We start from the raw sequence: 21,860 nt of genomic DNA, 5'->3' as shown, positions 1-21,860 counted from the left end.
ACAAGGCCCTCCTCTATGAGAAATATTCACATTTAGATCCGTTTTCACTGGGACAGCACGGTGGCACAGTGTGCCTCACAGTGCCAGGGGCCCAGGTTTGATTCTGGCCTTGGGCGACTGTTATGTGAAGTTTGTACTTTCTCTATGTCTGTTTGGGTTTCCTCCAGGTGCCCCTGTTTCCTCCCACAGCCCAAAGATGTACAGGTTAGGTGGATTGGTCATGATCAATGCGCAGGGTTACAGGGATGGAATAGGCCTAGGCTGAGTGCTCTTTCAAAGGGTTGGCATAGACTCAATGGGCGGAATGGCCTCCTTCTGCACCGTAGGAATTCATTGCTAGTGAAGGAATCAGAAAAAAATAAGAGGAAATTCCTTTACTTACCGCCTCTATTAGGCCTTTCAGAGAAGGAGTTTTCAACATTAGTGCATCAAACACCTCTTCACATTCCTTTCTCACGTAAAGCAAAACTGAAAACAAAGTGAGAGTCTGAATATAAAATAAAAACATAGAAAGATCTTCCAGACATTTGTGATACCTTTTCTGGCACTGTTAACTGAAGCACAATAGTACAGTACAGCATGGTCTATTTTTGTTTTGAAGAGTTTGGAAAGAAAGAGAGCTCAGACTTATTAAAGGTATCATGATTTTGTGGTATCCTCAACCTAAGATGCAAGTAGTAACTCATGTCAAATGTGGGATTTTGGCAGAGCCAGAGTGAATGTTTACTTCAGTAGGAAATCAGTGTTAATGTGACTGACTAAGTCATTGAAAATCATTATTCAAACAGAAGGAAGGTCACATAGTTTGAAACTTTTCACTGTCCAGCTCTCCGAGCCAGGGCTGCAGATCAGTAGCTGTCAACATAGTGCTTGTGACCAAAGTTTGAGTTTATATACACACTGAGAAAAGTACACTGTACCCACCGTCAAATGCCCTTTGCTTTCTATTGTGCTGCCAGTTATTAGTATGCAACAAAGAAAAGTCATTTTATGAAGGGGGCTTGATTCTCCTTTCACATGATGCACAAATGTTTAGTCACTTAAAAGCCAGAACTGCTCCGTGTGACAAGATCGGAAGCACTTGTGGGGTAATGCGTCATCTGAATATTTTTAAAAACTCTTCAAGGCTGCTTGCATCTTTTTAAACAGTTGCAAGTATTTCCCTCCTGCAGCAGCAAGAATTCTATTCACACCAACCTCGACCCAAACAACACCTCATCCCATCCCATCCCACCATTCATCTCAAACAGCAAGATCCCAAGTGCAGGTGTGAATATCTCCAGGAGCCTGCAAATGGATCTGACCCAGGAAATACACCAGTTTGACTTATCAGGCTTCCAGCATGGAGACCCATAAAATAATTGTCCAGCCATCAAGTATTAGGTGCCTAGGAGTTGCTGTCAGCAACGAGATATTTCAATTTAATGGAGCAAGAAAATCGTGAGTGCACACTGGGGAGGCAGTGGCATAGTGGTATTGTCACTGCACTCGAAATCCAGAGATCCAGGGTAATGCTCTGGAGACATGAATGGCAGATGGAGAAATTTGAATTCATAAAAAAAGTCTGGAATTATAAAAGTCTAATGATGAGCATGAAACCATTGCCAATTTGCAAAACCCACCTAGTTCACTAATGTCCTTGAGAGAAAGAAATCTGTTGATCTTACTTGGTTTGATCTATGTGACTCCAGATCCACAGCACTTTGATTGACTCTTAAATGCCTTCAGGGCATCGGCAATAAATGCTGGCCTGCCCACGTCACACACAAAGGATTTAGGCTTCCTTTGTTAAATTGGCCTAAATGTAGGAACAGGAGTAGGCCATTTGACCCTTTGAGCCTGCTCCATCATTCATTGTGATCATGGCTGATCATCCAACTCGAAAGCCTGATCCCGCCTTCCCCCCCCATCTTTTGAGCCCCTTTGCCCCAAGTGCTATAGAAACGTATACATATGTACAAACACATACAACCTAAGCATTAGTACAGAAGGCTTCTTGCTGATGCACAGTTTGTGTTAACTCATTGTTCTGACCACACAAATGGCAAAGCTATTTAAGCTTCTAGAATACAAAAAAAAGGGGCTCAAAAAGCCAAGCAAAATTCAAAGAATTAAAAACACAGAGGAGATTGGACTATATGGAATTAATGCAAGCAAATAAAAAATTTAAAAATGAGGAAAAACTAGAGATTTTGCTAAGTGAAGAGAAGAATTAAGGGAATATCATGATGGCCAGTGCTAGTTACACATCAATGTGTTAAAGGTATTGCACATATGCAGATCAAGTTGCAGACCATGAGTTGTATTGCCCCTTCCAATAGATAATAATTGTTGTGAATGGTGTTCACAAAATGATTTTTGTTCCTTGTTTGAGAATCCAAAAACAATCATCTACTCACTTGAACAAATAATATTTTGAGACAACAAGAATGCCTGACTGAATATGACCACATAGATACCTAGACAAAAGAGATCTTTCTTACCTAAATCTTCTCCCCTTTCGTCACACTGGATCTGAATATGCCCCCATCACTAAGCTTAACTTCTTATAGCATAACAATATGACAATCATTGGGCATGTGATCTATTTCAATCAAATGATTTATCTTCTCCTTCACTGTAAGAAATTTAAGTGCAGCTTACTTCAGCCAATTGAATTTCCTCACCCATGGGAAATTATCTAATAGATTTCAAATTATGGTTTCACTTTGCAAATCAATTAAATCATATAATCTCTACAATACAGAAGGAGGCCATTCAGCCCATCAAATCTCCATTGACACTCCGACACTGCATCTTACTCAGGCCCTACCCCCATAACCCCACATATTCACCGTGCTAATCCCATAAACAACACATGTTGAAATTTCTAAGAGGCAACTTAGAATGGTCAATCCACCTAACCTGCACATCTTTGGACTGAGAGGGAAAACCAGAGCACCCTAAAGAAACCCATGAAGACATTGGGAGAATGTCATTTCATCCATCTATTGGTGGCATCCTTGAATAATTCCTTAATATGACTAGAAAGTTTCTAGAAAGAAAGAATGGGAAAGGATTTGTGCTATAAGCCTTGTGATAATGATTAGAATGCCACTGAGAAAACATTCAATGTCCATCTGGACTGCAATCCTGAGAATCTCAGCGAGAGTCTCACAGCATCATGATTGAGTCATTTTCCCACACTTCATATTCAAAGCACGTCTAGACTTTGCCCACTTACAAATGGCAAAAAGGGTATAAAAGGGTGTTCCTCCCATTGTTTGTCAAAGCAAATGCCAAAATAAAACATGACTGCCGATTGTGATATGGAGGGGGTTTCACAAAAGGTTAAAATAAGAAGAATGGAGAGTCAAGGAAGAGGGTGTCAGACCAGGAGGCAGTAGCAACAATAAGCAGGAGTAAAGCTATGAAGGGATTTCAACATGAGAATAAGGATTTAAAATCTGAAGCATCAGGTGATACTGCAATCACACAGTATCATGCCAAGCCTACATAATGTTTTCTTTACAAAGAACAAAATGGAATAAATTACATCCCAAACCAAAATGGATCACACTACTTACTGGTGAAAACCATTCTCTTCTTCCTCCTATTACCTACTTTATGTTCATATGGACTACACAAAAGTGCTATAATTTTCACTTCTACTACATGCCAGTTAAATTTTCTATAGAATAATAGAGCTAGTCCCTCAGCACTGCTCCATATCTCCAGTCTACTAGAAATATTTACCTTTATTTGGTTCATCTATCCTGAGGATTTTATTTTGTGAACCAAACTCTTCATCAGGCATGTATGACAGCCTTTTCAGCCCAGATCTGAAAGATAAATTACATGTACTGTTCAGAGTTCTAGTAATAAATCACCACTCATTAACAATTCAATTTTCTGAAGATTGTTTTTCCTACATTTCCCACTTATGGGTTGTCAAATTTGTAATTTTCATTGATTTAATGTACAAAAAGGTTGTTGAAACAAGTGAAATAGAAAGGTTTGCTGAAAATTGACTACAAATAGAATGTGTATATGCATATTGGTCATAAAGGGCACTCAGAGATTTGAGACTAATATTATTTGGTACAATAAACAGTGAAATAAGGCGATGGCTCTGAAAGATACACAAGCCTTTCAAATATGACTAAGAGTACAAATCAACCTGGACCAATCTGAGACTTTATTTCAAAATGCATTTTTTTAATGTTCTGACTCATCTTGTATCCTAGGTTCAGTTTTCCTTCTAAATTGGGGACCTAAAATGCATTCAATATTACTAGTTTCCTAGATTGCTTCTTCATAAATTATTTTCTTCCTGTTCACATTTGGCCATTGCATGATGATCCAGACAATGAGCAGAGATGGGTATTTGTCTTGTTTTTGGTAGCATGGGTGGAGAAGACATGACTCTCAGACTATCTGAGGTGCTTTGTACACCCAGCAGGTAGAAAATTACCATTGCCCAAAGAATAACAGCTGCTTTTGTTTGGCCACCTCATCATCGGTAAAAAAAATACCATCCAAAAAAAATAGGTGTCGGCAGATAGAACAGTCCCATCTGTCTAAGCAAAGTCATTATTTACAGGGCTTGAAAAGTTATAAATTTGGCAATCCTAATGTTAACACCTAATAATCAATGCAAACATTGTAGAACAATCAGCAGATATGTCTAGTCCATTGTATAATGAAGTGAGCGAGCGTATACTGTAGAGTGGGTGCATGTCCACTACCAACTGAGGTTAGTCCTCACTGGTAGCGAAGTACTAATGAGGAACATGTTATCTGCTTTACTTTTTCAAGTGATACTCTCTAAATGCTATTCTTAAATTTAAATAGCAGCATAGCAAATTTAATTAATGACAGAAAGGACAAAACACAAGAATCCACAACTGAGATATTTGAACAAATAAGGATTTCTGTTCTGCTGCAATTTACATTTACAGAAATCCCTATTAAATACTTTATTTTATCAAGGATGCCTTCCCCCAACTGCTGTGTCGATATCATGCTGAAAAAAGTCAAACAAATAATTAATTTCGCTTTCCTGTTTCACAATTCTTTTCTCTTTTCAGTGAGTACAAAAGGCTTACAGCCTTATACTCTGCTGTATTGCATACTTTGCTGGTAACTTTCAGAAATAAAATTAGTTGAACAACTAACTCACCCTTCGCCTTCTAGCTCTTCAGACCCAACGGGGAACCCCTGTGAAAAGACACAAGATCACATCACTAACTTCAATATTCCGGCTTCTACCAACCAATCCACAAGTTCAGATTTAACTAACCAAAAATCTCAATGAGCTTGCATCAATAATAGCTTACACTTGTATGTCCCCTATAACATAATAAGATGCTCAAGGCATTGAAAATAAAATTTTAGCATCAAGCCACATAAAGAAATATTAGAGCAGATGATCAAATGCTTGGTCACAGAATAGATTTTAAGAAACATAATAGAGGATAGAGAAGATTAGGGAAACAATTTGAGAGTTTGGGTGAAGCAGCTGAAGATACTTCCACCAATGGCTTGCATTTAAAATAAGGAATTCCCAAGAGGCTGGAATGAGGGAAACAAAGAGATCTAATGGGGCTGGAGGAAATCAGAGAGATAGGGAGGACTAAAGCTATGGAGCTATTTGAAAACCAAGATGTGGATTCTAAAACTGAGGCATTTACTGGGATCCAAAGTAGGTCAGCAAGCACTAGATTGATGGATGAATTTCAGATTACCTTAAAATTATGGAGGTTAGAATGAGGGTTTTGGAATGGTCAAGTTTAGAGGTATCAAAGGCATGAATTGAGGACATAGAAGAGCAGAGACAGGGATCGAATTGGATGATGTTGTGGAGATGGAAATTGGCAGTTTTGGTGATGGCATGACGTGTGGTTGGAGCTGAGGTCAAATATGACAACAAAGTTACAAACAATCTGAGCAATGGATGGAACTGATAGCTAGAGAACAGCACCTACGGTGGAAATCAAAGATAATGACATCAGTCTTCCCCAATATTTAGGAAGAGGAAATTTCTACTCATCTAGTACTGAATATCTGATGAGCAGTGTAACAATTTAGAAACAGAGGAGGGCTTGAGAAACATGGTGGTGAGGTATAGCTGAGCATCGTCAGGATACATGTGGAAACTGATGCTCTATTTTCAGATGATATTGCAGAGGGCAGTATATAGTTCATATTGGGTTCATTTGAGAAGCAAAACTCACCTACTTTCAAGCTCCTATAATGAATGGTGGGATTTTCCAATCCCACCCACCATGGGACTGGAAATTCCCACCCAAAGTTAACAGATGTTTTGCTGGTGCATCCCACCTGCAATGATTCTCACAGTGGGCGAGGCAAGAAAATCACATCCAAAGTACAAATAGAGAAGGCAGTTTTTTTTGTGCATAATAAAATGTAATCTATTAAAATCACAAATCCAACAATATCAATTAAGTATTCATAGTGAACAATTTAAAAAGACAAAATATATAGTATCATGGGCCATTTGCGTTCACCTCCTATTTTGTCAGGAAAACATTGCCAATACCACAACTAAAGAGGGAAATGTCAGAAGCCTATCTAGAAAAAACTGCAGCAATGTTGTCAGGTAATGCATTATGTTTTTGATTTGATTTGATTTATTATTGTCACATGTAACAATATACAGTGAAAAATATTGTTTCTTGCATGCTATTCAGGTAAAACATACCAATCATAGAGAAGGAAATGAGAGAGTGCAGAATGTAGTGCTTATAGTCATAGCTAAGGTGGAGAGAAAGATCAACTTAATGCAAGGTAAGTCCATTCAAAAGTCTGACAACAGTGGGGAAGAAGTTGTCCTTGAGTCGATTGGTACGTGATCTCAGACTGTTGTACCTTTTTCCCAAAGGAAGGAGGTTGAAGAGAGAATGTCTGGAGTGTGTGGGGTCCTTAATTATGCTGCCTGCTTTACAGAGGCAGTGGAAAGTGTGGACAGAGTCAATGGATGGGACACTGGTTTGCATGATGGATTGGGCTACATTCACGACCTTTGTAGTTCCTTGCAGTCTTGGGCAGAGCAGGAGCCATGCCAAGCTGTGATACAACCAGAAAGATTGCTTTCTATGGTGCATCTGTAAAAGTTTGTGAGAGTTGTAGCTGACATGCCAAATTGCCTTAGTCTTCTAAGAAAGTAGAGGTGTTGGTGGTCTTTTTTAACTATAATGTCAGCATGGAGGGACCAGGACAGGTTGTTGTTAATCTGGACCCTAAAAACCTGTAATTGCAATGCTAAATGTGGTTAGCTATGGTACAAAGTCATCACCAAAACTTATTGCAAACAAGCTCATATGAAACTAAAAGGTGAGACATACATGCACAGTGCGTTGCTGCACATCAGGGATGAAAAGAACTGGCTGGGTGACAAGATCAGGAATTGATTTGAAGATTGTGGCTTCCGTCTGCTTGAAGTTGGGGATCAACTGCAACTTTTGGTCCTGGACTGAAAACATAAATCACAACATGAGAATAATCAAAGAGGATTGTGCAATGACCAGTGGTGAATTGCACTGGCTGGGACTTGAACCTTAAAAACCAATGTTCCTATAGCCCTTGTTCCTTCAATTAGAAAATTTTGCTTTTGACAAATCTGGTGTCATGTCAGGAACCTGGGAACACTTTGGTAATGCCTTGTTTCAGTTAAAGAGCCTTGGCAAAGCCCACTGAAGCTGCAATGGTTTTCTGACCCATTACATTTTGGCAGGGATCATCTTTTTGAAACTTTTATCCTTTGTTTCAATGACTTGAAAAATGCAGCCAATCTACAGTTAATTTGAAAAAAAAAGCAGTACTTGCAAAATTCACAGGTTGCTCTTATTTGAAACACTGATTAATGTCACTTTTTTTTAAAGTCATAAAATTATATAAACCCTTAGATTAATCTGTAATCTCAAATATCTGTGCAATCCAGCATTTTTTACTCTTTACAATATCCACACACATTCACCTGGTTTTGTTACTTTTATGTACTTCAGTACTCACAGGTGTTTAGATGGGAACTGCTATCATTGTGTTTGGACTTCTTACGAGATTGTTTACGCTCCTCGTCACGTATTTTTCGTTCTGCACCCTGTAATATTAATGACAGGTTGAAAAAAAATGTATTATTTCACTACTATTTCCAAGATTATTTACATTGCGTTAAAGCAAAAATATTCTAAGCAGATCATCTCATTAACATGGCCATCAATATAATTCCTTGCACATAGTTTTATTATAACACATGTCCTTGCATATAGGAGTTCAGTTTGCAACACCAGTGACTCAGCACCAAGGAGGAACCTTTCTTCCACTATCTGAATAATATGTAACTAAGTTCTGGTTGGATGTTCACTAGAAAGAATCCTTGGTATTACGCTCTTTTATAAAATAGTAAGTAAATAAAAGGCAATATCTCCATACATATACTACAAATAATATCCAACTTTTGCAATGAGGAATTTACCTCTGCCTCATTAAGTTTGATTACGTTAATGAAAACCTACTTGTGTCGCTAATAAATAAACATTAAACTTTGAATTTGTGCAACAAAGATCCATGAGGAGAAGAACATGGTCCATGCCTTAAGATCAAAGCCAGTTTGTGAATAATGTATTCATTAGTCTGGAGATTATTTTAACTTTGGGCAAGTGTTAAGTGGATCCCATTGACTAAAACACACATTTTACACTTCTCCCAATTTTAATTTCCACTGACAACAATTGATGTATAACAGGTGACCAGTCTGATATCATTGTTGTACACCATCAAAAAACAAAGTTATCTGCATTATCTTTTTTAAAATTAATTTTACAGGATGTGGATGTCGCTGAACTAGTCAGCATGTATTGCCCATCCCTAGTTGTTCTTTAGAATAAATAATGCTAAATTTGTCTTTACAAGACTCCTACCCAAACAAGGCTGGCATTTAGAAAATGACACTATTTACTCTTCACACCTAGTCATACTTATCACTTAGTTTTCAACTGTATAGGAAGGTAAATATGGCAAAAGGTCATTTTGATTATTACACCTATTCTCTTCGTATACAATGTATCATTTGCTCTATTACACAACACTGTTGTAACTTTCTATAGGTTTGCAGGTGTGAATGCTTATACTGTCGCATAACTATCCTGATATTTTGCAATCTACCAAACTTATTTCATGCAAAACATTGTTCAATGTAAAGAATGACTTGCATTTATATAGAACATTTGACAATCACACGTCATCCCAAATTGCATTATAGCCAATGAAGCATTGTTTAGAAGTTTAGGTGTAATCACAGTCGTACAGGTTGTGATTATTCAGCCACCTTAAGGGGGAATTTTACAAGGTGCCATTCCTGATGTAAGAGAAAGTACCCCTTCATTGGTCCATGCATTCCCAGGTGCAAGAAGGGCTGGGAACTAAATACTTGGCTGAACATCAAGGCCAACGCTTCCACTCACAAAGTATAAAATGATGGAGGAAGTAATGCTGCTGCTCCATATGCAATGCATTCTATCATTTCCTTACTGCTTATTTATCAGGAGATATTACCAATTTATGCTTCTAGCATGCAGCTTTACAGCAATTAAGAACTTGATGCAAACTAGGTATATTTTCTGACTGTGATCTATGTTTGCCAAAAGTAGCACCATAAAGGATAGAACATACCTTGTCACAGAAGACTTTAATCTGACAATAGGCCCTGTGGATGGGTTTGTTGCTTCGGGTGTTGTAACTGTATGTATCTATCTGGATGTTCAATGGTAGTCCTTTGACTCCTTTCTGAGATGAGAAATCGGTGCTGAGACAGTTGACTGAGATGAAAATCTAGAAGAAGAAGCAGTCAGACCTTATGATTACTACTTTATCACTAACTTAGTTAAGTAGAAAAATACTTCTGGCGGGTCCTGCGACTATAGCAAATGTTGGCTCTTATTATTGCTGCAGTAGCATACTGCAAAAGTGGAAAATGTACAGGTTAATGTTGCAAGGTTTCATTTCCAACATAGAGCTTCACTAGAAGAGCGTGCACTGATGAAGATTATAGCTCCAATTCTGCAGTCCATGCTCATTGTCAATCTGAGTCTGTACCATGAACTGCATGCTCCAAAATTATCCCTTCAATCTCTAGATCAGATGTGCAAATCATTTTTCAGCAGACTTTAGCTTATGCACTGAATGTTCTTTGGATTTTTCAACAATTGCTTTTATGGAATGTGGGCATCACTGGCAAGACTCGCTTTGTTGCCCATCCCTAATAGACCTTGAACTCAATGGCTTGCTAGGCCATCGCAAAGAGCAGTTCAGAATCAACTGCAGACCTGGAGCTATATGTAGCTCCATCTGATTAGGATGGCAGATTTTCTTTCCTTAAGGACGTTTGTGAACAATCAATGGAGTTTGTCATGGTCACTGTCACTGAGATGACTAGTTTCAATTCCAGATTTATTGATTAATGTAAAATTCCAGTTGCCATGGTTGAACCCATGCTCCCAGAGCATTAGCTGGGCCTTTGGATTACGAATAGCACAAGGCCACTGTCTCCCCCTTAATTAAAGATGAGTTAAGCACATTTGGTATTTATACTTGTTTACACATTTAGAGCCAAAATATTTAGTCCCAGCTTCAACAGAGTGTTTCTATTCAGAATTTAGACTTTCTTACATTAATGGGAGATGATGGCCTAGTGGTATTATCGCTAGACTATTAATCCAGAAACTGAGCTAATGTTCTGAATATGAATCCTGCCACGGCAGTTGGTGGAATTTGAATTCAATAAAAATATCTCGAATTAATAATCTACTGATGATCCTGAAACCATTTGTCAGAAAAGCCCATCTGGTTCACTAGTGTCCTTTAGGGAAGGAAATCTGCCGTCCTCATCTGGTCTGGCCTACAGGTGACTTCAGAGTCACAGCAATGTGGTTGACTCTCAATTGCCCTCCAAGGGCAATTAGGGATAGGCAATAAATGCTGGGCAGCCAACAACACCCATGTCCCACAAATGAATTTAAAAAAATTGCGCCCCACAATCCAGCATTTCAAATGAAGAGATCAAGATCACTTCCAACAATGCAGCACTCCCTCAGTGCACTGCTTTGATAGCCCACATTACATTCTCAAGGCCTGAAGAGGGTCTTGAACCTGCAATATTCTGACATTGAAAATAACAAGAGAGACATGTTTAAAAAGTTGCTTTGACGTACTCTTACCCACACTTGCATTTCTACTCACTTGTTGTTGATGAGCTGAGCAGAACAGAATCAACCCAACTACCTTGAGGTGGTCCACTTTGGTAGGAATAATGGTAGGAAGGATTATTACTTACGTGGCGAAAAACTGCAGCAGGCGACGGTGCAGAGGGACCTCGGGGTCCTTGTGCATGAGTCGCAAAAACCCAGCTTGCAGGTGCAGCAGGTGGTCAGGAAGGCGAATGGGATGCTGGCCTTCATAGCGAAGGGGATTGAATATAAAAGTAGGGAGGTCTTGCTGCGGCTGTATAGGGCATTGGTGAGGCCACAGCTGGAGTACTGTGTGCAGTTTTGGGCGCCGTACTTACGCAAGGATATTTTGGCCTTGGAGGGAGTGCAGAGGAGGTTTACTAGGCCGATGCCGGAGTTGAGGGGGTTGAGCTATGAGGAGAGGCTGAATAGATTAGGCTTGTACTGGTTAGAGTTTAGAAGAATGAGGGGAGATCTCATTGAGACGTATAAGATGATGAATGGGATGGATAGGATAGAGGTGGAGAGACTCTTCCCGCTCAGAAAGGATAGTAGGACTAGGCGGCACAGCCTCAAGATAAAGGGGGGGGGGGCGGTTTAGAATGGAGTTGAGGAAGAACTTCTTCACTCAAAGGGTGGTGAATCTCTGGAATTCTCTGCCCGTTGAAGTGGTGGAGGCTGCCTCGCTCAATATTTTTAAGACGCGGGTTGATGGGTTTTTGATAAGAGAGGGGATTAAGGGTTATGGGGAGAGGGTGGGAATGTGGAACTGAGCCACGACAGATCAGCCATGATCTTATTGAATGGCGGGGCAGGCTCGAGGGGCCAGCTGGCCTACTCCTGCTCCTATTTCTTACGTTCTTATGTTCTTATCCCATATTTCCAGCAACCATTCTGACCAGGACATTCAGAATTTAACTTCCCCTCTTTACCACATCTTTCGTGTGCTCCCCCCACCCTAATGCGAAAGATTATTCTACATTTAGCTGGCAACATGAACAATTACAGGTACAGAGGAGATGTCAGGCGTTAGTTTTTCACTCGGAGGGTGATGAGTGAGTGGAATCGGCTGCCGTCGGTGGTGGTAGAGGCAAACTCGCTGGGGTCTTTTAAAAGACTTCTGGATGAGTACATGGGATCTAATGGGATTGAGAGTTATAGATAGTTCTATGGCCTGGTAGGTATGGATATGATCGGTGCAACCTGTGGGCCGAAGGGCCTGTTTGTGCTGTAGTGTTCTATGTTCCATGTTCTAATTACGCAGCATTTTACCTGACAATGTGAAAGATTACTCAGGTGTGTCTTCCAAAGCAGAATAAATCTAACTTGGCCAATTACTGTCTCATTAACCTCTCCCCAGTGAGTCATCAACCAACATAAGAGCTGAATGTCAGAGTGAATGTTGCTTCCTGCAATATCAAACCAGCAGTTGAGCAAGTATGGTGGTAAGGAGCCCTTGCAAAGCTGACATCAGTGGAAGTTGAAAAATAAAACCAGTGGCTGCAGTCATGATTGCTTCAAAGAGAATTGGTTTGGGTGCAAGAAGCCAGTCAATCCTGTCCCCAGACCATCACTGCAGGAGCTCCACAGAAGTCCAAATATTTTGATGTGCTCACCTAGCCAACATCATTGATGAACCAACCAAAACAAGGATTTCAGCAGTTCAAGGAGAGGGCCCAGTATCATCACCTCAGGGAAACTAAGGCAAAAATTGTGGGCTTTTCTGTAACACCAACATCCCCAGAACTAATAATAATTTAAAAACTCCAAGATAGGGCAATAGTGGAGATGTAGCAGCTGCAAACACAGCCTTCAGGTTTTTCAATGCCCATATCCCTAAGTTAATGTGACAGACATGGTACAAAATAGGAGAAAGAGTAACATAAGTCTTAAAGGAAGAATGGACATTCAAATCAGCTCCTTCAAACATTCCATGCACAGTTATTACTGTGAGTGACAGTGACATAAATTGAATGCAAAAAGCAAGATTAAAAAAAACTTTAGATATAAAGAGATGACAGCCATAGATAAAATGATCACAAGTGTAATTTGACAGTTTCGTGCTCCTATTGTAGATGGAATGCCTCTTCAGATAGCTGAAACCATTAATTGTGTTTAGACATATCTTTCAAAGGATGGACATCCCCTACTTGTATTTTCCTTTGCAGTGTGAGGTGCCCTCTGCTGGATGCTGTGCAGCAACAACTTCTTTTCTCCTTATTTGACAGCATTTTAAAGTTTTAAAAGTTTAAAAATGTATTAATGTCACACGTAGGCTTACATTAACAGTGCAATGAAGTTACTGAGAAGCCTCTTAGTTAGAAGTCTCCCAAATTTGATTCTGGGACTTCAGAGATCCTCAGATAAATCGTACAGGGACGTAAAGGAGCAATAGATTTTCCACAGCCAGCTACATTGTCCTGTACTCTTGGTTCAGCATTCCAGTTAATGATACTGCAGCTTGGTGATGAAACTGACATGATTCATCTCTGTCAAAATGACAATACGCTGCCCAGTGTATACGCTGAATAAAATCTTGCACTCGACTAACTGCTTGATATTTTATACACTGACGTAGATAAATAAAACAATAATCTGCTGACTTCCTCAGCAACTTCTGCTCAGCATCCACTCTTGCATTTTGATTATAATGCTGAACATGGATAGATGAACGACTAGTTAATAGGAAAAAAAAGGTAACCTAAAATGGGTCTTTTTTTTTGGTTGATCGGACAAAATGTAGTAGTGTCCACAGGTATCAGTGCTGAGCCCTCAACTTCTTACAGTTTCTATAAATTACTTGGATGAAGGGATCGAAAATATGGCTGCTGATGACACAAAGATCGAAAGGAAAGTAAGTATTGAGGAAGACTGAAGGGGCTACTAGAATACATAAATAAGTTAAGTGAATGAGCAAAGATCTGGCAAATTAAGTTTCTTGTGGGCAAATATAAAACTGTCCATTTGGTGGGAAGAATAAAAAAGCATGTTATCCAAATGATGAAAAAGTGTAGAGCTCTGAGATGCAGAGGGATCTCTTTGGATGTCCCCTGGAACATGAATCACAAAAAGCAAGCATGCAGGTACAGTAAAAAATTAGGTAAGCTAATCGACCTTTTGGCTAAGATCAAGTGTAGTGTTGACATGCTGTACTTGGTTGAAGTCATTGAGTTACATTTTAGCTTCATTTGAAGCAATTTTTTAAAGCCGCATCTTGGCCTTTTGGCTAAGATGCAAATAAGATCAAGCCTTGGAGGAGGAGCTTTGCCTACTCCAATCAGCTTGGACCATGTAGATCAAGCCTGGGATGGGAGGTGAGAGCCCTGTCTTGTCAGCTTGGATCGGGAATGTCTCAACTTGTTGGGACTCTGAATTGGATTTAATTTGATTGGATTGAATTGGAATAAAGAATAAAAAAAATTAGGTAAGCTAATCGAACGTTATTGTTTATTGAAAGGGCAATTGAATACAAAAGTAGACAGGTTATGTTTCAATTGTACAGGACATCGGTGAGATGAGATCTGGAATACTGTGTAGAGTTTTGGTCTCCTTATTTAAGGAAGGATGTAAATGTATTACAAGCAGTTCAGAAAAGTTTTACTAAACTAATACTAGGCATGTGCAAGTTATCTTATGAGAAAAGATAGGACAGGCTAGGCTTGTGTCCACCTGAGTTTAGAAGAGTAAGAAATCATTGAAATCTTTCTGTTCCTGAGGGGCATTGATCCTGAGGGGATGTGGAGAGGATGTGGAAGAATCTAGAATTAGTGGTCACCCATTGAGACAAAGATGAGAAGAATTTTTTTTTCTCAGAGGGTTGAGGGTCTTTGGAATTTCGTTCCTCAAAAGGCAATGGATGCACAGTCTGAATATTTTCAAGACGGAGCTGGATAGATTATTGATAAACAAAGAGGTTACGGGGTTGGGGGAGGGGGGGGTGGGGTAGAGGGGAGGTTACGGTCAGACCAGCCAAGAGCTTATTGAATGGTAAAGCAGGGTCATATGCAACAGTCCATCCTCTGCTATCAATCAAACTCAGCCAAAAGGCCCAGCAAATTTGTCACCAATATACAACTAAGCTGTTTGAATAGGACAATTGTTATGACCAAGAATAAGATAATATCAGGGCTTTGTCATGGATATTGTGCTGTGTCCGTATTTCCATCAATAGCTTTATTATCATAATGTTGGAAATACCCCAAAAACAAAATTCCTGGGGAATTTTTATTCATTGTAATAAGCTGTGCACTGTACTATATGGTATCTTAAGAGTTCTGTTCTGGTTTTTGTGCCAAATGGCTGACAAGCAAAAAAAGAACTTTGCAAACATATATTTTGCACTCGATATCTTTCAGTCCATTCAATCTTTTAAAGCGTATGATTCAATGTTAAAATTGCTTGGTCAACAGGCAATCACAAATATGCTCTAAATGCTTAAGTCTCTAAAGCAGAAATCTCATAGGAAGGCAAAAGCAGGTCATGTAGGTTCTCACCAAAACATGTACTTTTTTTAAGGAAACAATGTGTTATTTTCCAGAAAGCCAGTTTGTGAAGGATGATATTGGATCCAATGTTTTCCTCAGTCTTGTATTTATTTACAGAGTGAAACATTACAAGTCTTCTCATTCCATTGTTAGCTCCTAACTCGACCATGCCACACAGGTTTAGTTTAGTGTTTGTGTATCCTCAAGTAAAACCCCAATTAATGCCCCTCCACCTACATACAGGTAAACACAGTTGATACCTACTTAACAGAATGCAGCTAATATTTCATGCTGTCCACTTAAGTATTTTTCTGAGGTCATTCAGGTTTGTGTAATTTAAATATAGTTCAACAGCAACAATTTATATGTATACAGCTCCTTCAACATAGTATGGCACAAGGTACTTCACAGTGGCAAGAATGGACAAATAATGGTAGTAAGAAAGCTAAAGAAGGCAAATGATAGCACAGTCAAAAGGTAGGTTTTGAGGAAACAGAAGGAATGAGGGAGAGTGGTTTAAGGGAAAAGTTGCAGAATGTGAGACCAAGGTGGTTGAAGGACCTACCACTGAGATTGGAGTTTAGTGAGCACACAGGCTACAGGAGGTTGCTGAGGTAATAAGGGAGCTGTAAACAAGGGCAAGCATTTGAAATTCATGTTCGAAGGTGGGAAGCAGATTGAAGTTGCCATGGATAAGGGAGAAGGGGAGCAGGGTATTATGTGAGCTCCACAGGATAGTAGTGGAGACGTCAAGCCCAAATAGTTAACCGGATGAAGATTTCAGTGGTATGAGTGAGGAGAACAAGAGTTCTCAAGATGGCAATAGTGTGAAGGAGAAAATGTGTGGTGGGGGTTTTCTTTGCTGCGGGGGGGTGGGGGTTCCCGATCTTTGGCAGAAGACCAATGGAAACCTGGATACAATGTATAATCAGGTCATCACCAATCTTCCAAAGTTACAGTGACCAGGAACGCAATTAATTTTTAGTTGGGCTGGTCCAGTCCCTCTGGACCCAAAATTTACAATTAACAGAGTGAAGAAATATATTTTGTTTTAAATCAACAGAAAAAAAGTATAGGACTGATAGGTGGAAATTGGGTCCACATTAAGAAACAAAGCACCAATGATAATCCTGAAAGGAATGAGGTGGGGAGGTGGGGGGTGGTGGGGTGGGGAAGCAGTGCGGAAAGAGTTGCAAATAAAATTGAAAGATTAGAACAAACGCTGAACAACTGAATTTTCAGATCCCATTTCCCTTTGTTAACTGAAAAAAAGAAACAAAATAAAAACAAGCTAAAATAAGCATTGCTGTATTACAATTGTGATGGTACTTTGCCAAAAAACAAGTGAATAAAAATCTCTGTTCTCTAGTATTAAGAAAATAGTACTCTCTGGATCACGCATAGAACCATTATTAACTAATTGGAAACTCCCATTCACTGAACTAGAACTGGCCTAGGCCAGCAATACATAGTAAAGTGGGTTAGGTACTGTGCAGAAATGTTTTTCAGTGCAGCTTTACGTTAGGCCCAATCTAAGACCCCTGGTACGGTGGCCCAAGAACAAACAGCAACTTCCTTGGATTGCAGCCCACTTGTGAAAGCATAAAGTGCTTGCAGCGAAGTACCTGGATCAAGTTATGTGGCCAATTAAACCTCCCTTGCCTCCTATATGCAACATCGATATCAGGAAAGCACTAATGCTTAAGCCCATCTATTTTCTGAAGATCTACAGCTTAGGAGTGATATTTCACTGAACTGCTGCATGATATCAAGTAGAATCAATACTTTGATCATCGTGTAGCTATAACATTTTAAAATACACAACAAAGTAGGATATGAATAGAAATTTATGGCAAGGAAATAAAGAACAGGCACCAGGAGAAAATAAATATTACTCAGGTTTGGAATGGTCCAATAAAAAAGTATTGAGCAAAAACATTAGGGTCAATCAAAATACTTATACATGCAATAAGAGAAAACATAAAGGGGTGAGATTCATTCTGCCTGTTATTGCCTATTGCCAGCCATTCAGCTGGCCAGCAGGGGGCACTTGTGAACTGTTATATAGGTATGAGTCAGATTGCCATCAGCAAAACTCAAAACAGTGTCATTGGGCAACCTGGCAATTAGTTCAGTGTTACTTACGCAATTGGGAGATTAATTCACTGCATGTTGAAGGGAAGCGGAAAAAAAACTTTGAAAGACCGGCTGGTCTGCTTATGAGAAAGAAATAAAATTCTATAAAGGAGGGAGAAACTGAGGCAACATTCAAAGTTATTCCTTTAGTGACTCATTGAGTGTTAAATTAGATGTCAGATTTAATCAGACACTGGTGTCGATTTACAGTTGGATCAAGTTTATAAGCCAGCAGAAAGTAACACCCCTGCACCAAACCCTTCCCACTCGTCCATTACCAGTTTGCCTTCCACACTATTGATTCCCTCTAACTATCTTGACCACTGCACAGGGCTAACATAAAAAAAAGCCAGAAATTTGATTTGATTTTTGAAACAGATAAGACAAATCGATTAATTAAACCCTACAAATACAAAGTCTGCATGTGTGTAAACACGAGTCATTTTGTTGTTCCTCACACAGAATTATTATTTTTTTAACCCATTCTTTGGATGTGGGTGGCATAGACAAGGCCCTCATTTAGTAACCATCCTGCATTGCCATGAAAAGGTGTGCCACCTTCTAAACCCTCTATAGTTTCTACCCCCCCAACTCAGCATTGTTACTCTTGGCGGCAATTTGACAGGACGGTGATGTTGGCTACACCACTTTAGGGGCAGTTAAAAGCCAACTGCAGGATAGCCGACACACTCGTTGTAACTTTGACGAATCTGCTGCCACAGCAGCATAAAATGGATGGCTTTTTCTGCACTGCAACAAGCCTCAGCTGCCTGTCACAGCTTGGCCCAGATCCTACAAACCTCTGGGCGTGTTTGCTTTTTGGGAAGTGTAGGCAAATGAGTGCAATTTGCATCAAAATGAACTAGTGTGTGATCTTATCAGTAGAACCTGAGAACCCAGAACTGAATATCTTGCTTTTCTTCAAACTGGGACAGAGTGAAATCTTGGGATTGTTAAGTTATTTTAAATTGCATATAGGACAACTTTACACAAGGCTTTCCATCATTCCACCTGCACTGAATAATTACAGTTCCATTCTTGTATTCAAAATGCCTCCCATATTTTCTTGTGTCCATTTTCACCATTTTTAGAATTGATTGCTAGATGCAGCACTGATAAAGGAAAACATGACATTAGAGGAACATGTTAGTTTAATTTGTTTATTATAGTTGCTATGAATAGGCTTATATTAACATTGCAATGAAGTTACTGTGAAAATTCCCTAGTCGCCACACTCTGGCACCTATTCAGGTATACGGAGGGAGAATTTAGCATGGCCAAAACACCTAACCTGCACATCTTTCAGATTGTGGGAGCAAACCCACGCAGACATGGGGAAAATATTCAGACTCCGCAAAGACAGTGACTCAAGCCAGGAATTAAATCCAGGTCCCTGGCGCTGTGAGGCAGCAATGCTAACCACTGTGCCATTGTGCTGCTCTGTTAGCAATGCTTTTTAACATTAAGAACATTGCCAGTACACAGAAATCATCTTTCATAACCTCAGGTCATCCCGAAACACTTTGTAGCCACAATGGTAGTTGGAAGTGTAGCCAATACAATTAGGGGGGGAATGCAGCAGCCAATTTCACACATAGTGTGCTTCCACGCACATTGTGGTAATAGCCAAACAATCTAATTGAGCAACGCCAGTTGTGTGGGATAAATGTTGACTTGAAATTAAGGAGATCTGATAGCAAAATTTTATGGATGCCAGAAATCTAAAATAAAAACAGTAAGTGCGGGAATACCTCAGCAGGGTCTGTCAGCATCCCTGGAGAGAGAAACAGAGTTAAAGTTTCGAATCCAACTCTTCTTCAGAACCTAAGAACTCCCCCTGTTTTTCTTTTTATAGTCCCATTTGAACAAAGAAACATAGAAAATAGGAGCAGGACGAGGCCATTCAGCCCTTTAAGCCTGCTCCACTATTTATTATGATCATGGCTGATCATAGAATCTGTACTGTGCAGAAGGAGGCCATTCGACCTATCAAGTCAACACCAACCAAAATTCATCCAGGCCCTATTCCCATAACCTCACATATTTACCCTGCTTATCCCCCTGACACTACAGTCAATTCAGCATGGGCCAATCAACCTAACTCCCACATCTTTGGACTGTGGGAGGAAACCAGAGCACCTGGAGGAAACGCACGCAAGCACGAGGAGAACATGCAATTTCCAAAATAACGATGCCCAACATGGGGCATGAACCACAATCCTAAGATTAAGAGTCTCATGCTCTACCGATTGAGCTAGCTGGGCACACCATACGATCATTCAAATCAGTAGTCTGATCCCACCATCCCCCCCATATCCTTTGATCTGCTTCACCTCAAGTGCTACATCTAACTGCTTCTTGAAAACATTCAATGTTTTTTGGCCTCAACTACTTTCTGTGGTAGTAAATTCCATAGGCTGATCATTCTCTGGGTGAAGCAGTTTCTCCTCATCGCTGTCCTAAACAGTCAAATACCTTATCCACAGACTGTGTCCTCTACTTTTGGACACCTCAGCTGGAATTTTACCGGCAACATCCGTCCCGGAATCAGGGCAGGTGAGGCTCACAGAACGGAATTGTCTGTTGGCCTCGGGCTGGATTTTATTTGCTTGTGGTTCAGGCAGTATCCAGAGGTTATTTTTGCGGTTCTACTTTTATAAACTTAGCCACTAGTTGTTCATGCTCCCTCAGCAGAACCTCTTTACTAGTCCTACATATGTTGTTGATACTCATGATGGCCACAATAACTAGATCCTTTCTCTTCCACTGCAAGTTAGATACATAGATACATTAGATGGGTCATTTTTGAACAGTAAAAGAATTCAGATTTATGGTGAGCAGCCAGTGAGTGGAGCTGAGTCCACGAAAAGATCAGCCATGATCTTGTTAAATAGGTGGAGCAGGCTCGAAGGGCCTGATGGCCATTGTTCTTATTAAGTTCCTCTCCAGCCAGGTGATGTCCTTAATTCCGGCAGCAGGGAGACAAGACTGCTGAGGACCAAATTCCCAACCACAGAGAACCGTATCTATCCCCCTAATTTTACTGTCCTCTTATAAAACTATGCCCCTTTTCACTTCCCCCCTCCCATCGAATGGCATATTGCACTACAGTGCTGTGATCAGTCTGCTCATCCCCCCTGCAGTCCCTGCTCTCATCCACAGAAGCTGTAAGAACGGTGAACATGTTGGACAATTGAAGGGGCTGAGGACCCTCCATTATCCATTTACCTACGTCGCTCACAATCACACCCACCTGTCCCTAGCCAAGGATAAATCAGAAGTACCTAGCCTAGGGGATATGACTGCCTCCTCAACAAAGTGTCCAGCTAACCTTCCTCTTCCTGATGCATCGCAGCATCCAAAGTTCAGTCTCCAGCTCATCAATTCTGAGCTGCAGACATTTACAGCAATATGTTCGCTGTGCATCACACGAGTGTCCACCAGCGCCCACACGCAATATACCACCATCTTTATTGTATCATATTTAACTAGTTAGGTTTCAAGTTTAGAAATATCACTCAGTTGCAATCCATAATTATATTAAGTAATTTAAACTAGTTTAGCTATCAATTTAATACAATATTTGGATCTCCCTAGAGCTGGTTTAAACTATTGCTGCCATTAGCAGGTAAAATCTTAAAACTCTCCAACCTACCTGCTCATCTGATTGATGCTTTTCAATGCTCATCAGCTACTGGAGGCTGAAAAGAAAAGTTACAAAATGCAGCTTCTCATTGCCCCTCACACTCAGACCACTCTGTGCTCCCACTCAGTTATACACTATTGCACCAAATAGGCAAGGATATTATTTGGATTTTCAAGTTTAAAACAAAAGTACCATTAAACAGAGTCACAATACTGTTAAAAAATGTATAACTTCTGTACTTTACTAAAAAAGAAAATCGAATTCAAGGTTATTGCGGGCTTCATAAATTAAGCTTGCTTTTCCTTCATATATTTTTAATTACTCGCCCATGTAAAGTTGCATATCGGCTGTCTAATTTGTGAAGATAGA

General features: G+C 39.9%; 1 protein-coding gene across 2 annotated transcripts in view; it reads right to left on the bottom strand.

Moving 5' to 3' along the window:
• grhl1 (grainyhead-like transcription factor 1) overlaps positions 1–21,860 on the bottom strand; it is a 78,619-nt gene that overhangs the window by 6,755 nt on the left and 50,004 nt on the right. For both annotated transcript variants that reach the window (XM_080192146.1, XM_080192145.1), the window contains exons 10-15: positions 9,673–9,831; positions 8,014–8,101; positions 7,347–7,474; positions 5,162–5,199; positions 3,736–3,821; positions 383–468 (exon numbers count right to left, since the gene is read on the bottom strand). In XM_080192146.1, coding sequence (XP_080048272.1) covers positions 383–468; positions 3,736–3,821; positions 5,162–5,199; positions 7,347–7,474; positions 8,014–8,101; positions 9,673–9,831 — 585 coding nt within the window. The remainder of the gene's footprint in view (positions 1–382; positions 469–3,735; positions 3,822–5,161; positions 5,200–7,346; positions 7,475–8,013; positions 8,102–9,672; positions 9,832–21,860) is intronic.

This window comes from Carcharhinus amblyrhynchos, chromosome 7, assembly GCF_965287045.1.
Source record: "Carcharhinus amblyrhynchos chromosome 7, sCarAmb.v2.hapA, whole genome shotgun sequence".
NCBI lineage: Eukaryota > Metazoa > Chordata > Chondrichthyes > Carcharhiniformes > Carcharhinidae > Carcharhinus > Carcharhinus amblyrhynchos.
This window is presented reverse-complemented; position numbering and strand designations above follow the sequence as displayed.